Consider the following 15,329-nt stretch of genomic DNA (forward strand, 5'->3'; position numbering starts at 1 on the left):
CTACCTGTCAGTGAGATTGTCATTGCTTTCCACTTCCACAGTGTGGCCCAGTTTCAGTGTACATATTCTATAAACCCAGATTCCCCTTCTAAACAAAACAAATTTTTAAATGTACTTTTATGAGCACTCTGTCTTGCTTTCCTTCTACTATATGGTTCTTTCATGTTTCCCTTAAAACATGAAGGCTGTTCTCTCCCTTTCCTTAAAAGAGAGAAACTCTTTAGGATCTAGTTACTTTTTTTTTTTTCCTTTACACTGTCCTTACATGACTATCTCCATTGCTGAGCTTTCTGTGGCCACCTGTGAACCTCCATCAGTGGCCATCCTCCCACATTGTAAGCTCAGGAGTCCCACTCGCATTGGACATTTACACTTACATAATTATTAAATCGACATTTACAGGGTGCCTCTATCTTCAATTTACAACCTAACAATGTTTCTGTCTAGGGAATTACACTTTTTTTTTCTTTTTTCATTTTCTAACGGTAGCATTTAAGCTAAGGGACATTGATTCATATTATTTTATTTTTATTTTTTGTTGTCTATAAAATCAAAGGACACAAGAAAGCATGAAGTGTTCATATATGGAACTCTAAAACCTGATACAACCCAGCTTAGATTAAGTGGATTTTCCCTTATAACTTCAGTGTGACATTTATGTGTCAATTACTTCTCTTTTTAAAAAAGCTTGCATATTCATGGTTAATCTTTTTTTAAAAAATAAGTGCTTGGGGCTGGAGGTTTAGCTCAGCGGCATATGCGCCTGCCTTGCAAGCAGGCAGTCGTGAGTTCGATCCCCGGTACCGATAAAAAGGAAAAAGACAAAAAAATTAAAAATTTAAAAAAAAAATAAGTGCTTACAAGACATTTTCTGTATTAAATTTTAATGAAGCAAAATAAGAAATTGAGATATGATATCCATTTTGTTTTATGTGCCACAATCTAAAAATACATACCAGATAATTTGAAAAATAATTTAGATCTTCCATGTAGTTTAATACATATTCAAATAAACAAATAAATAGGTATATCAGCATTGTGGAGGACCCCCACATTGCCCTCCCTCAGGCCCAAATGTGATTGTGCTTACTAGCAAGCAGTGTAGGCTGTATAGAGGTGACTTTCCTAAATTGGCTTTCAGTTTAATTAGTCTGGCTGAGGATGTGCATGTGTCTTCTTCAGGCCAGTGTTGCCTGAAAGGCAAGTTGTGAGACTGCTGGGCTAAGATAAGAGATAATGTTTCTGCTGAGCCAGTGTAACTAGAGAAAATTGCTTCCCAGAATTGATTACAAAGCAGGTTACTTGTTAACCACAACCTAAAGCTGGCTGTTCAGTCCCTTTCTGAAGAATGCTTTGTTCACTCTCTCACAAGCCTTGCCTGCCTACTCTCTTGTCTAGCATATCCAGCTACAATTCCCGCATCATTTTTCTCAGTCATATGTGATCATTAGATACCAAGATTCTCACTGGCCCATGGCCTTTTGTTCCCTGTGAACAACTGGTCACCTTAGTTCCATTTCCCTGTCTCTTGCTCTTTCTTTTGCATGAGAACAGAATCCACTGAAAGGGTCTCTGATACAGAATCATCATTTGTAAAGAATATTGTTATGGTTTAAATGTAGAATGTCCCACAGATGAATTTATATGTTCAGAGGAGGAACTTTTGGAAGGTGTTTGATAGTGTCGCTACAGTTGATTTGCTGTTAGGCCAGCAATGTTGAACATTTCTTTGTGCATTTATTAGACATTTATACTTCTGTGAAATGTCTGTTCATTTCACTAGCCCACTTTTTGACTGGTTCTTTTATTTGGGGAGAGGCCAGTTCTTTTAGTTCTACACATATTCTAGACTCCAATTTTGAAGGAAGTTCTCTGTGTAAAATGCCACTGAACAGTATCACCTAGTACAGAGAAATCAGGACTCTGTGAATGTTGAAAACTTCATTATTGTCTTGGTATAAGAAACTGCCAGTCACTGCAATCTTTAGCAATGACTCTGCTTTCAACACTGAGTCAGGATCTTCTCCCATTAAAAGGACTGGATTGCTGAAGGTTCCAATGAAGATTAGCATTTTTAGATAGTTTTTAATTAAGGTATCATTTTTAAAAAATATGCACCTAATAAATATGATATAAATACAACTTTTATATTCACCGAGAAACTAAAAATTGCATGTCATTGTGAAAATTCCTTCATTGTAATCTGGAAGTAAACCTGCAATTTCCTTGTGGCATGCCTTTGTAGACTGAAATATAAGACCCCAAAGTATAAAAACCAAAGAAAGAAACTGAGAGGAAAAATGGTATGACATTAGATCCGACAATGAATTTTTGTATATAACACAACAAAAGTACAGATAACTGAAACAAAAATAGATTATCCCAAATTTTGAAAATTTCATCCAAGAATACAATCAAGAATAAAATGATAATTTTCAGAATGAAAGAAAATATTTGCATGTCATATAACACATTGTGAGGTAAAAGCAATAATATAAAAGGAACTTTTGTAACTTAACAATAAAGAGAATAGAAGTTAATAATAGAAGTTAAAAAGAATAAAACTTAAACAAACATATCTCTAAGTAAAACAAGTGATCATCAAGAATATTACGCAGGTTTAAATGTTATGTACCTCCAAATTGGAGGAAGTAAGGGATTTTCAGAGATAAACATAATCTTTAAGCCCTATTTATACTGTTAGTGGTCAGAAATGGCCTTAGAGAATCCCTTACAGTTCTAACTAGAACAGAATCATCAAAAGTGCTAATCAGTGTGCTTCTCTGGTTTGATTTATGGTATTCTTTCTGAAAGCTTATGCTAGAACTTGTTTCTAAGGAATTCCCAGAACTCAGCAAACACTGTATCTTTTTGTACTTTGGTTTGGTCATCAGTTTTACATTCAACTGTATTCCTTACTAATAGAACCTCAGGAGTATTATCCAAACCTACTGCCTACTGTTTGAGATCTTTAGTATGAACTAGTATTTATTTTGGAAAATAGTGGAGGTGGGGTAGTAATTGGAAGAAAGCACTCAAAGGCATTGTATATTTTTAACAAGCAGTCCTTTTAAAATAACATTTCAGGTCTGTTAAGAATATCACAGTGTGTTCACAAACAGGTATAAACAGGAGAACCCTGGTCATGGAATCTGTTGCTTGAAACACCACCAATGAAGCATTGCATCCTGTTTGGAAAACAGGGTTGCTGCTTTGTTGTTTCAAAATAACATGTAGTTCAGATAGTTCAGGCAAGAAGAGGAAGATCAGGGAAATGGTGTTAATCAAGTTTCTTTCAGGCTATTATTATGGCCTAGTTCTAACCAATGTGCCTCCGTCCTGTTCTGTATGCACCATTTCGATAGGATTAAATTTCCATTTCCAGAAAAGACTTAAGTTTCAGCTTCTTGTGAATTCCTCCAAACCCCCTTCTGTATGTTTCTGCAAGGTGTGCTGTTTCCAGGAAAATATTTAACCACAGAGAGCAATGGAATGTACCAAGAATCCCAGATGTTATGTGAAATAGGTCAACAGCTTTGCAGTTTTTGGCTTTAAAAACCCCACCCTTAATCTGTTAGGCATGCAGTCTTCCATTGGCTACTGGAGGCTGCATTGCCAGGCCTGGGAATAAAGCCTTTGCTCCAAATTTCTTAATTTCTTGCTTCCTAGGATTTTATTCCAGGGTCCGAGCTATCACACTATCAATAAGAGAAAATGCTTAACACTGCTTTTAAGATTAATAAAATCAGTTTTTACAAGTTAAATACTCAGTTTATACAGCAGAGTAGAATTGTTGAGACTATGGTGTAAGTTAAGTCTAAAATGTTAAGTCATTCCTGGGAATAAATGAAGGTTGTTTTAGAGTCCAACTAGAATATTGTTAAAAAAGTTTTTTTCTGTAATCTTGAAAGCCAGTGATAGGAATATAAGACAGTAAAAGATACAGAAAGAAATTTGAGCATTATTTTTCTGCATATTTTTTTCTTGTGTCTGATAGCTCTATGTCCAGTCATCTAAGGGCATCCTTGATGTTTCTAAGATTAAAGATTTTAAAACTGACACTTCTTCATATAGAATGGTCTAGCAATATCATTGAAATAATAACTAACCCAGGGAAAAGAGACTATGAATATTGATTCATAATCAATATTCATGGTCAAATGTTTTTAGTTTTTCAGTAAAACATCCAGCTAGGTCATTTTCAAAGCTATAATCGTGATTGCTCCCTAGACCCTGATAGAATCTTTCTATCCTTTCTGCATAAACACACCTTCACATAGGTAGGTCACCTGGGGGATTTGATCAATGGAAGGTCCCCAACAGGGTATCCAAAACCACCTGTATACATTAAGCCTGAAGGCTAAGTTGAAAGGCATTTTCTCGATACCAACCTGTACATGGAGACATTCTCAAATAATTGTTGCATGTGGCCTAACTAGTTACCAGGTAAGTGGTGAACATGACTAGGAAGTAGACACAGCCTAACTAGGGAACAAATGGATATTATCAATAGAATTCATAACCTACTCCCATTATTGGATAAAGTACGGCAAGTCTAGGATATGGAAAACTAATGAACAGCCAACCTTAATATAGGAAACTCTTTCCCTAATGTTTGAACTGAAGTATATGGTATAGGAAAGGTTTGGTGAAACTGTAATTTCCTTATCTCAAGAAATTAACAAGAAAATGAAGTTAAATACTGTCTAGAATAAACAAATGTTATACTGACTTACATTAGGATTTCATGTTGTGTAAGTTCTGGTTCTGGTCTAAAACATACAAAGAATTTTAAAAAAATCAGACCCCCAAAATTCAAAGACCCCATCCAAAAATGGGCATCGGAGATGAATAAACAATTTTCAGATGAAGAAATACAAACGGCAAATAAATATATGAAAAAATGTTCAGCATCACTAGTCATTAGAGAAATGCAAATTAAAACCACACTGAGATTTCATCTCACTCCTGAAAGAATGGCCAAGATCAAGAAAACCACCAATAACAAATGCTGGAGAGGCTGTGGGGAAAAAGAAACTCTCCTGCACTGTTGGTGGGAGTGTAGACTGGTGCAACCATTGTGGAGGTCAGTCTGGAGATTTCTCAGAAAGCTGGGACTGGAAGCACCATTTGACCCAGCTATTCCACTCCTAGGCATATTCCCAGAACTGAAAGCATCTTACCACAGTGATATATGTGCACCCATGTTTACAGCAGCACAATTTGTAATAGCCAGATCTTGGAAACAACCTAAGTGTCCATCAACTGAGGAATGGATAAAAAAGTTGTGGTATTTTTATACAATGGAGTACTACTCAGCTATAAAGAATGATCACATTGACACATTTATAAATAAATGGATGCAGCTCAAGACCATACTTATAAGTGAAATAAATCAAACTCACCTGTATAAATACCGAATAATTTCCCTAGCGTAAGAAACTATAAGAATACATGAAAGTATGTGGTAATCATGATTCCCAGTCACACTGGTTTGAAGCCATATAATGTTTTCACTCATTTCTTGGAATGGTTTTAATTTGGGTGTTTTTATTTTATTGTCTGTGATACTACAAATGACTATTTTGAAGAGAATAAGAGTGTAATAGCTAGCGCTGAGTTACTATCATCCTGTTTTGAAGCCCCATCAAGTTTTTGTTCATTTGTTTCCATTGGTTCTAGCATGTGGTACTTTATTATATCTTAATGTATTCGATAGTATAAGCAAGTTTTTTATAGACAAAGATAATATAGAAATTGATGTTTGGTTTCTGCTAGCTGGTTCTAAATTTCCTGCAACAATTTCATTCTCTTGAACGGTCTCACACTGTCTTGATAAATTTGATGTTGTAGTATATGAAGTTAGGCTCAAATATTTCAAGGAAAGAGTTACTATGGTAACTACTATTAATGTCAAGTTATCTGGGGGTGAAACACAATGATGGTTAAATTTTTTGATTCTGACCGGTGTTGTTATATTGATACGTTCTTTTTTTTTTTTTATCTCAGTCTCCTCCCCCCTTTTTTCTTGCCTTTTTTAAAAAAAATTTATTTCTTAGTATCTTTTAACTAAGGGAAAATTAAATTAAAAATAGTGCGATTATAGTAATTTTTTTGTTCCCCTAATAACCTGATTTGAACCCCTGTAGTGTTCTCCATATCTTGTTCTGATTGATTTTATTATATTCTGTTTCGCTTAACAGTATCAAGTTTGAGGGTATAGGCAACCATTTGGAAGGCAACCAGATATTCTATGATGCCTGTTATTATTTGACTATTATCTTCTTTGGAATCCTATAAGCTCTCCAATGTGGTTTTATTGGTCTTATGTACAGTTTTGCTCAATTCTTTTATACTAGCTGATATAGGCTACTCTTTTTAGGATAACAAGAGGCATAATGGTAACCACTGTTGATCACCTAGTAATCCCACCCTTTATATTTTTTTTTATTTAAAAAAAATTTTTTTTTCATTTTATGCTATGTCCATCCTCCTGATCTAAATGACTGTTTTGCTTTGTCACATTGGGTTTTTCTTTGGTCCGTCTTGTTTTGTTTTTTGGCCTTTTTTTCAATCTTTTTTCTTTTCCTCTTCAAAGAAAAAGTTAAAAAAAAAAACTGTGGAAGTAATGGAAACTAAAATGCACAATTGTTAGTGTAAAAAAGAGAGGAAGGAAAGTGATCTCAAGGATATAACTGCAAGTTTATTTAAATGTGTAGGAAAGAGAACCATATTGCTGAGTTTTTCTTGGGTCATTGAACAGAACTGACTGCAATCTCACTGTATTAATCTCCACTTTGTATGCTTTAATTTTGTAATCTGGACAGCTGTTTGTAAGTTGACAATGTGTGATACATTAACTGGTGAACTCTTACTGTATGTTTTTTTCTCTTGAAATTCTGTGTTGCTTCTAGCCTTTTACTGTCTTGCTTCGCTTAGTTTTGTTTTTCTCTTTAAATAAATGTAAAAAAAAAGTTCTGATTCACGATTTAACATGAGTAAAGTTAAGTGTTTATGGATCACTAATTCTTGGCTGAATGTTTTGACTTCTAAGTGATAATGTGTATTCTTCAACTAAGATAAAGTTGTTTAAATCAACAGAAATTAAACCTGTCTTCTACTCATATAAACATGTACTCTGCCAACTGGCTCTTGGGTAAAAGGAGGCAAAGAATAACCCTCTTTTACTAGATGGTTTAAGTCTCTGTTATATAACAGGTTTCTAGGCAATAGAAAAGAACCAGGCATACTCTGTGGACTTAGAGAAAGGACTGTACACAGTGAATCATCTGCAGCTTAGGACACATAGCTACTATCATCACCTTTATACTTATCTTGTTCAAAGGCTGCATGAAAACTAACCTTGTTTTTTCAGTCCTAAATAGGAAAAAAAAAAAAAATAGGGGATGGTATGCATTCTTATCATTTTCAGGAGGTATTATTAAGAGATTGCCAGTTTTCAGTATCCTCTATCCTAAGGAAAAGAATATTCAGTGTGTGAAAATATTTTGCTGAGATACTATTTTGAGAAGAAAATGGGCAATAAATGCCACTCTTATCATTCACATATCCAAGAAATACTTTTGAGTTTTTGGATGGTACCAAGAAAACTCAGGATCAGCAGGTCCATATTAGCCATGTGTTCCTTATATACAGTCTCTTTTGGGCTGGGTAAAAGTTACATGGCTACAGTAGGAATGATTTGATACTCATAACCACATGGACAAATCAATATAGAAAGCTTTTAGAATGTTTTGAGGTTCTCCTATTTACTTATATTTGGACATACTGTATATCACATCCATTCCGTGATTGAATAGTTTATAACTATTTTTGTGATAGCATTTTTTGCTAAAAATTAAAAACAATAACAGAATACACACACAAAAGCAGTAGTAGTAGCTCTGAATGCTTGGACTCTGCATGAAATATTGCAGATTTTCTATTCAAGTTATAAGAATTTATCCGTAAGTCAAAGCAATTTACCACCCCCCAGTGTGCATGTGTGGGTGGGGGGAGTAACTGCGGATTAAACCTAGGGCCTTTGCACTTAACTACACCCCAGCTTTTATTTTTATTTTTTAAATTCTGAGGCAGGGTCTCACTAACCTGCCTAGGCTGGCCTCAAACTTGCAATCCTCCCAGAGTGCTGGTATTACAGGAATGCCATTCTGATTATTTGACTTAGTACACATCAAGTCACCATAGATTTTTATAGTCTGCCAAAAAAATGTATACACATTTTAGGGAAAGAAAAATAGTAACACATGGTGTTACATGGTGTTACCTTCATATGGGAGACCCAAGAGGATGTCATGTATCACAGAAAATCTATTGCACTTCTGGCTTTTACAGAAGAAACTGAACATCCATGTGCAGTAATCTCAATAACCACGGTTACCCAAGCAGCGGTTTGCTGTATTAATAAATGTCTAGAACCTAATGGCCACCACTTTGAGAACCTCTTGAAACTGTAGAAGCCAAAGGTAACTTGTATTAATCTCATAAGTGTCTTAATAAATTTAGTGTTAAAATATTTACAAGTTTTTCTTTCCTGGAACTATGTATATATTTTTTGGCAATCTCTATATAATTAATAATGATCAATGAATTAATTACTACATGTCCTACAAAAGTTTTTGATTTTTGTTGTTACTGTTGCTTTGTTTAAATGAGGTAACTTTTTCTGGAATCTAACTGAACAATTTCAACCAGTAGATGGCAGAATAACATTATGCTCTAGAAAGTGGCTAAGAGACAGAGGAACCGTATATTTTAGAGTATTAATATATATGGTTATTGAACCAAATTGTGGCTAATAAACACGACTTCAGCAGTTCTGTAGTCTGTGCAATTATACTTAATATATGTATTTTTATTTTAATCTCCATTCAATCATTTAAATATATACCAAATAATGGGATACTGTAGGGCACACTTAACAAAATAAAAAATGGCAAGTTATCACCAAAATGCCAAAACGTTAAAAAAAAAGATAGACATCTCTGATTATATTAAATTCAATAGCATGACCCAATTAAAATGCCATATATGGAAGTGGAAATTCTTCATAGGGTATAGAATGGTTAAAGCAAGTTAGAAACAAATGATCCACATGCAAGAAATACATATGCTCAATGAAGAAAAAATCGCCAATCATTTTAATATAAAAATAGAACTGCAGATTTCTTTTGAGATAATCACTTCATGAAGTTCTGCTGGGAACACATACTGCACATTCCTAGAAACAGTTTCAAGAACCTAAAAAAGCTTACTCTATTCAGATTTTACTCAGAATGTATCATAGGTGATGCACATGAGCAAAAGCTTTATATACATGTATTAAACCTTGCTTTATAATGGTAAAAATTTGGTGCACTCAAATACAATAAGTGAAACATGGCACATTCATGAAATGAAATTATTGTATTGACATGACACTTCCAAAACATACTGCAGATCAAGATGAAATTAAAGTCAAAATAATTGATAAAAGGATGTTAGCTTTCTTAGTAGCATCTACTAGCTACTGAATGTTTCTCTGTGCAAACTGTTCATAACATCTCCCTACAACCCCAATATATACAATTATAAAAGACCTCAAGAAACCACACAGGCAAATGAAATATCTTCAGCAGTTAACAGTTGGTAGAGCTATTGATGGGACATTTTTATTCTTTATGGTGTTCATGAAGTTTTAAAATGTTCTGATGGAGCACTCTTTGTTTCTATAATGAGAACAAAATTTTAATTACAAAGCAGAAAATATGTACATTATCAAATACCTATGCTTTGCACATAAACTACAAAGTGTCAAAGTGTACTGTTAGCCAGTGTATGTGTGTGTGTGTGTGGGGGGGGTGACATCTGCATTTGCCTATGTAAAAGTAAAATGTTTTCCTTACTGCATATGCACTGGTAATTAGGGAATAGCACACTGTGTATTATTTTGTAATATCTGCAGATTTAAAAATTGAGCAAAATGACAGTAGTCTGTCTCTGAAAGTCGGATTTGTCACATTTTTATTATCTGATTTTCCCTCAGGGATTGGTGTATTTGACAAAGGTGTGTGTGTATATATATGTGTACATGTGGGTGTGTGTGCACTATACACACACACGTACCTATATATATATATATATATATATATATATATACATTACACACTGTTAATAGAAGTTATCTTTGCCATATGGAATCATGTGTGTGTGTGCGTGTGCATACCAGATATATATATATTATATATATATACACACACACACATACATACACACATACACACACATATATATATGTTACATACACTTAACAGAAGTTATCTTTACCATGTGGAATCATGGATAATTTATAATTTTTCAATCTATAATGATATAACTTTTACATCAGAAAAGCTAACAAACATTGCTTTTAAAAACTTATTAGTCAACATGCTTTGTGTTTATATTTAAATATTTTTAGTCTGAATTTTCTTTAAAAAATTAATACGTTACGAAAATAAATCTCCAGACATTTCAAAGCCCCTTAAAATTTCCATCTTTATAAGGACTCCTATGATTAATTAGTAGTATTAGCATAGCAGAGAAGTATCAATTGCAGAAAACTGGGAAGATATGACAGGTGGGGTGTATAAGACTGTAGGCTGATATAGATGAAGCAGTTAGCTTAAGCAACACTTAATGACAAAGCAATAGGGTCAAACGTAATAGAAAGCAAAAACCTTTTTTTCAATGAGAAAAGCTTGTGCTAAACAGAAGACCAACAGTGTAGTATCACCTTGGCATGGCAGAATTAGCAATGAAAAAGTAATGCATCAGTAATACAGCCAAAATAAATCATAGTAAAATTATCCCCAAAACAACAAAATGCAAAAAGATGGACAAACCTGATGTCAAACTTAACTGAATGGTCCTGCATTTATAAAACTGTAATAGATTGAGAAAAAAATCAAAGCAAGCAAATATCAGTTAAATTATATTTATTATATAAACAGGCCCTAAAACTTGATATGAATAACAGTGTAACTCCAGTAGGTATCACAAGGACAAAGGATATGAACAGTTGACCAAGGAGGAAACACAGCTACCCAAAATACACAATGTTCAGTCTCACTAATAATTAAAATGACTGGAATGCCATTTCTTGCTTATTCAGTACACAAAGTTATTAGCAGTTTCTACTTTTTCTATTTTCTAAATGTACTCAAATGTACTATTTTTAGTAATAAAAAAGCTGAATCATTAAAAAAACATAGAAAGTATGAAAATTCCTGCCAATGCAGAAATCATAAAAAGGATTAAAATGAATCAACACTCGTATGGGCAGTAAGGTTCAGATCCCTAGAAGCCAATTCCTTTTGCCTCTCAGTTCCTGAGTTTTATTATGGGATTGTGGATAGTAGGAATTCTTGACTTACACTGTTGACAAGCACCTCTTCAAAACTGGTCATTACAGAAGACTCCTATAATTTCCATTTGCTAGTAAGGTCACTATAAAATTTCCCCCATGTAATTCTCAACTCATAGGTATGCCCTTGGTATTGAAGAAGCTGATGATTTACTTCATAAAGCTTTCTGCAGCTGGCTTCTTAGGGAATCTGAAGTTGGTCCTGTCCTTGAGATGGCTGAAAGAACATTTTTCTGATTTGATACAAAAAGCATGTATCTCCTTCTTGCTCAGATTAAGCCTTGAGGCAGATTACTAAACTCAGCATGTACATGGGCTGGAACAGCACCAGGGCAATCAACCCCAAATACAAAATAATCATGTCAGGATGTTTAAATTCTGAGCTTGAACTTAAAATCCTATAGCTTTGTTCAGAATATTTGTCTTTTTCATATCATAAATGATACTAAACAAAAAGGTCTAAAACAAAATTCACTGAGTATAAACAATTCTCTGAAACTTGAACTTCGCTAAATAATCTGTACACAAACAATACTACAAAAAATGATACTACAAAAAACAATGTACAAGCAGAAAAATGTAATGTTAAACTTCATCAGAAGGAACAATTTAGACAAATGACAAATCTGGTTGTCCACTTATGTACTGTTACCCTTAGCTATCTAAATTCTACATGACTATATAAACATTTATTTTCTGATACTGTATTTCTATTTAAATAGAAACTGCTGTTCTGTGGAAGAAAAATTAAAAATTCTACTACAGTTGGAATGCTAATCAATTTTAAAATGTTACATATATTTATACACAAGTACGTGTGTGTGTGTGCATTTGTACTGTGTGTACATAGTTTTATTTTTTTTTCCTCTAGAGAATCTAAATCCTGACTTGGGTTTATTCTGAGTGCAGCTACACAACCAAAATAGCTGACAGATATGTGAAACACTCCAGGAGGGAGGCAGCTATTAATACTTGACAACTTTTTATTTTTTCAGATTAGAGCAGGGAGCCTCCTTTGTTGCTGTTTAGTCAAATAAAAATTTTCAACTTTGAAATAATAGACATAATTATCCAGTCACCTACAATTTTGCTATGTAACACCACAAAGATATCTAAACATTTTTCTACATAACTTTTTCATTAAAATAGCTGAATACATTTTCAGAATGCACTTGTTAACCATACGATAAACATACTAAGCCCAACAAGACAAATAACATAAGTTACCTTTTTGTGTAATAACTGTATCAATCACAAGATACCACTGAAGGGAAGCATGAATTTATCCATGTCCTGCTGTAAAGATACTATACTTCAGACCTAAGAATGATCTGAAGGTGCTGAAAGAGGTGATTCTCTAGAAGGTGAGCCAGGGTTTTCTTCAGGTGGAAAAACAGTGAGGGTACAAGCTCGAATGCCACCAAGTGACTCTGGAAGATCAAAAACCTTATGCCACTCATCTTTTTCTGGGTCATACTTCTGGACAATTTCTACCATACAACGGTTATTCCACGAATATCCACCAACAACATAGATTTTGTTTTCAAAGACAGCAACTCCAACATCACTTTGACCTCTTAACATAGCAGCAATTGGTGTCCATTGGTCAAGGGTTGGTGAATAGTATTCACAGCTTAGAACATCATCATAATCACTTGTTCCTCTGAAATGGTTGCCACCAATGACATAGAGCTTATCTCCAACTGTACACATGCAATGCAGACCTCTGACTGTAGTCATTGGAGCCTTCTGTGTCCATTTGTCTGTATCTGGATCAAAACACATAAGCTCATTTTGAAAAGTGTCGTGGGTAATTCCTCCAGAAATATACATTAAGCCTCCATACACTGTTCCAGCATGCCCATAGTGGGGTTCACTCATTTTTGCAACATAGCTCCATTCATTCATTCTTGGATTGTAACATTCTACTGTGGCCAGTTCACCAGCTGCACTGCGCCCACCAACTGCATATAAATGTCCTTTGAGGGCACTCAAGTGGAAGAATGTGCGCTTTTCATTTAACGATGCTACCTGCATCCATTTATTATACCGAGGATCAAATCTGAAAACTGTATCAACAGCAGTTTTTCCTTTTGTATCATAATTACTCTGACCACCAACTACATAAAGGAAGTTTCCAATGACAGCAATGCCATGCTGGTAACGAGGAGCATCCATAGGGGCTAAGGCTCTCCACTCTTGAGCTCTTTCATCATACATCCGTAATTCTTTACTAACAACCAGCTGCTGCCTCAAAACTCCTCCTAATGTAACCAAGTGAGTAGAATCAGATCGAATAGCAGTTCTGTCTGACTGCATCACTGGCTGCATATAAGGCATCATTTGGTAATTGCTAGCTTCCAAAAGCAAATTCACACAGGTATTGTCTGTTCTCATGAAATCAACTGTCTGCACATAATTGATGAGGTCTTGTGGTGTCATCAGTGGAAATCGAATATTCTTCATTAATTTTGCTGCATAATCCATCCGAGGGTCTTCCAGTCTCAGCCAACGGCAGGCAGCCTTGAAGAGTTCAAGTTCAGTACAATGCTTAAGACTATTACTGGAAAGCACAAAGGCAAGCCGTTCAAAAGGAAGTTTTAGAAACTCCCCAGTACTCAATAAAGCAGGAAAGTTCTTTAGGATGAAATTATTAACATATTTATCTACTTCTATGAGATTATACGTGTTAGCAATTCGTCCAACCTCAACACAGTTATCCAAAGAGACTCCTGATATAAGAAATACTTTGCAGAAGTCCAAAACAGGCAAAATTTGTAAAAAGCTGGCAGCTTCTAGTGTGTCCTGAAGATTGTCCATATTAAGAGACAGTTTTGCAGTATATATAAAATCAATTATTTTCTTCAGACCAACTTTGTTCACCCCATGAAGCTTAATGCACATTAAATCTTGTTCTTTCATTCCACCTGTGAACATAGCCTTGAAATAATCACTGGCAGACGCCATCATAGCTCGGTGAACAGGGAAGATTTCATCTCCATCACCGGGTACCAGGGTCACATCACAGAGCAATCCTTCTATTCTTAGCTGATCAAAGCCTTGCAATACCACCGAACTATGAGTATTGCTGGTAAAAAATCTTGTAGTTCCTGCCTTACAAGGCTGCAAGTGGGCAGAGACGCCCATATCGCCGTTACCAAGAGACACTTTCATGTGAAAGCTTTCCTTTTGAGTCGTATGCTGGAGAAAGGAGTTCTAACCTGATGGGTTCACAGGAAACGAGGCTGTCCGAAAAGCAAGACAGCTTGCTTTTCTTATCAAGGGCAAGCAGTCGCTGCGGCACCCCTCAAGAAACACCAATCATCCACTTAAAACTGTTCTGTAGCAGGCCACAAAGGGCTGGAGACCTCAAATCAGCTTATTAGGTTGCTGAAGGCAGTTAAGTAACCCGGTTCACCTCGTCGGGCCTGCGCTGCCGCTCCTTCAGCAGTTCCGCTCCGGGCCACGGAGGAGGAGCCGCCACGTCCCCCAGTCCCGCGGCTCGCTCCGCGATGAGTCCCAGCACCTCAACCCGCGCCTACCGCGCCTTCCGCGGTTACCAGAGTGTCGTCGCGGCCTCCAGCCTATCTTCCAGTGAGGTTCTGGAACACCGGCCTGAGCCAGGGCCTGGGCTTGGAACACCAGCCGGGTGCTGACCGCCAAGCCAGTTCTTCCGGAAAAGACTAGTCCCAGGATCCCCCGGGCTAGGAGCGGCTAGGCGACTACTGCGCCTGCGCAGGTGCCTGGCCTTGCTCTCGCGTACTGGGCGGGAGGGCGTTGGGGCGAATGAGTGGCTCCTGGTGGGTACCCACTAGTACTTTCTTCCGCGGTGTGGGCGAGGTTAGGCTGGAGGGAGTGTATGTGTGCTTTATGCTGCACTTTTAGTATAAAGTTTGCACGGTACATGATTTTTCTATAATGTTTC

General features: G+C 35.8%; 2 protein-coding genes across 6 annotated transcripts in view; one reads left to right on the forward strand and one right to left on the reverse strand.

Moving 5' to 3' along the window:
* Klhl9 (kelch like family member 9) overlaps nt 1-15,089 on the reverse strand; it is a 56,324-nt gene extending 41,235 nt beyond the window's left edge. The window contains exons 1-3 of one of the 3 annotated variants that reach the window (XM_063251968.1): nt 12,632-15,089; nt 10,884-10,923; nt 9,139-9,728 (exon numbers count right to left, since the gene is read on the reverse strand). In XM_063251968.1, coding sequence (XP_063108038.1) covers nt 12,725-14,578 — 1,854 coding nt within the window. In that variant the 5' untranslated portion in view covers nt 14,579-15,089 and the 3' untranslated portion in view covers nt 9,139-9,728; nt 10,884-10,923; nt 12,632-12,724. Of the gene's footprint in view, nt 1-9,138; nt 9,729-10,883; nt 10,924-12,631 lie in introns of those variants that run through there. The other 2 variants (XM_063251975.1, XM_005007755.4) reach the window with 2 other exon arrangements.
* The window catches only part of LOC106025487 (endogenous retrovirus group K member 6 Gag polyprotein-like), a 33,589-nt gene continuing 33,232 nt past the window's right edge, over nt 14,973-15,329 (forward strand). For 2 of the 3 annotated variants that reach the window (XR_010048443.1, XM_063251987.1), the window contains exon 1: nt 15,070-15,204. The gene's annotated coding sequence lies outside the window, so the exon portion shown is untranslated. Of the gene's footprint in view, nt 15,205-15,329 lie in introns of all 3 variants that reach the window. The other variant, XM_063251984.1, reaches the window with a different exon arrangement.

This window comes from Cavia porcellus, unplaced genomic scaffold, assembly GCF_034190915.1.
Source record: "Cavia porcellus strain 051 isolate PalLab524CR breed Dunkin Hartley unplaced genomic scaffold, mCavPor4.1 scaffold_1, whole genome shotgun sequence".
Lineage (NCBI taxonomy): Eukaryota > Metazoa > Chordata > Mammalia > Rodentia > Caviidae > Cavia > Cavia porcellus.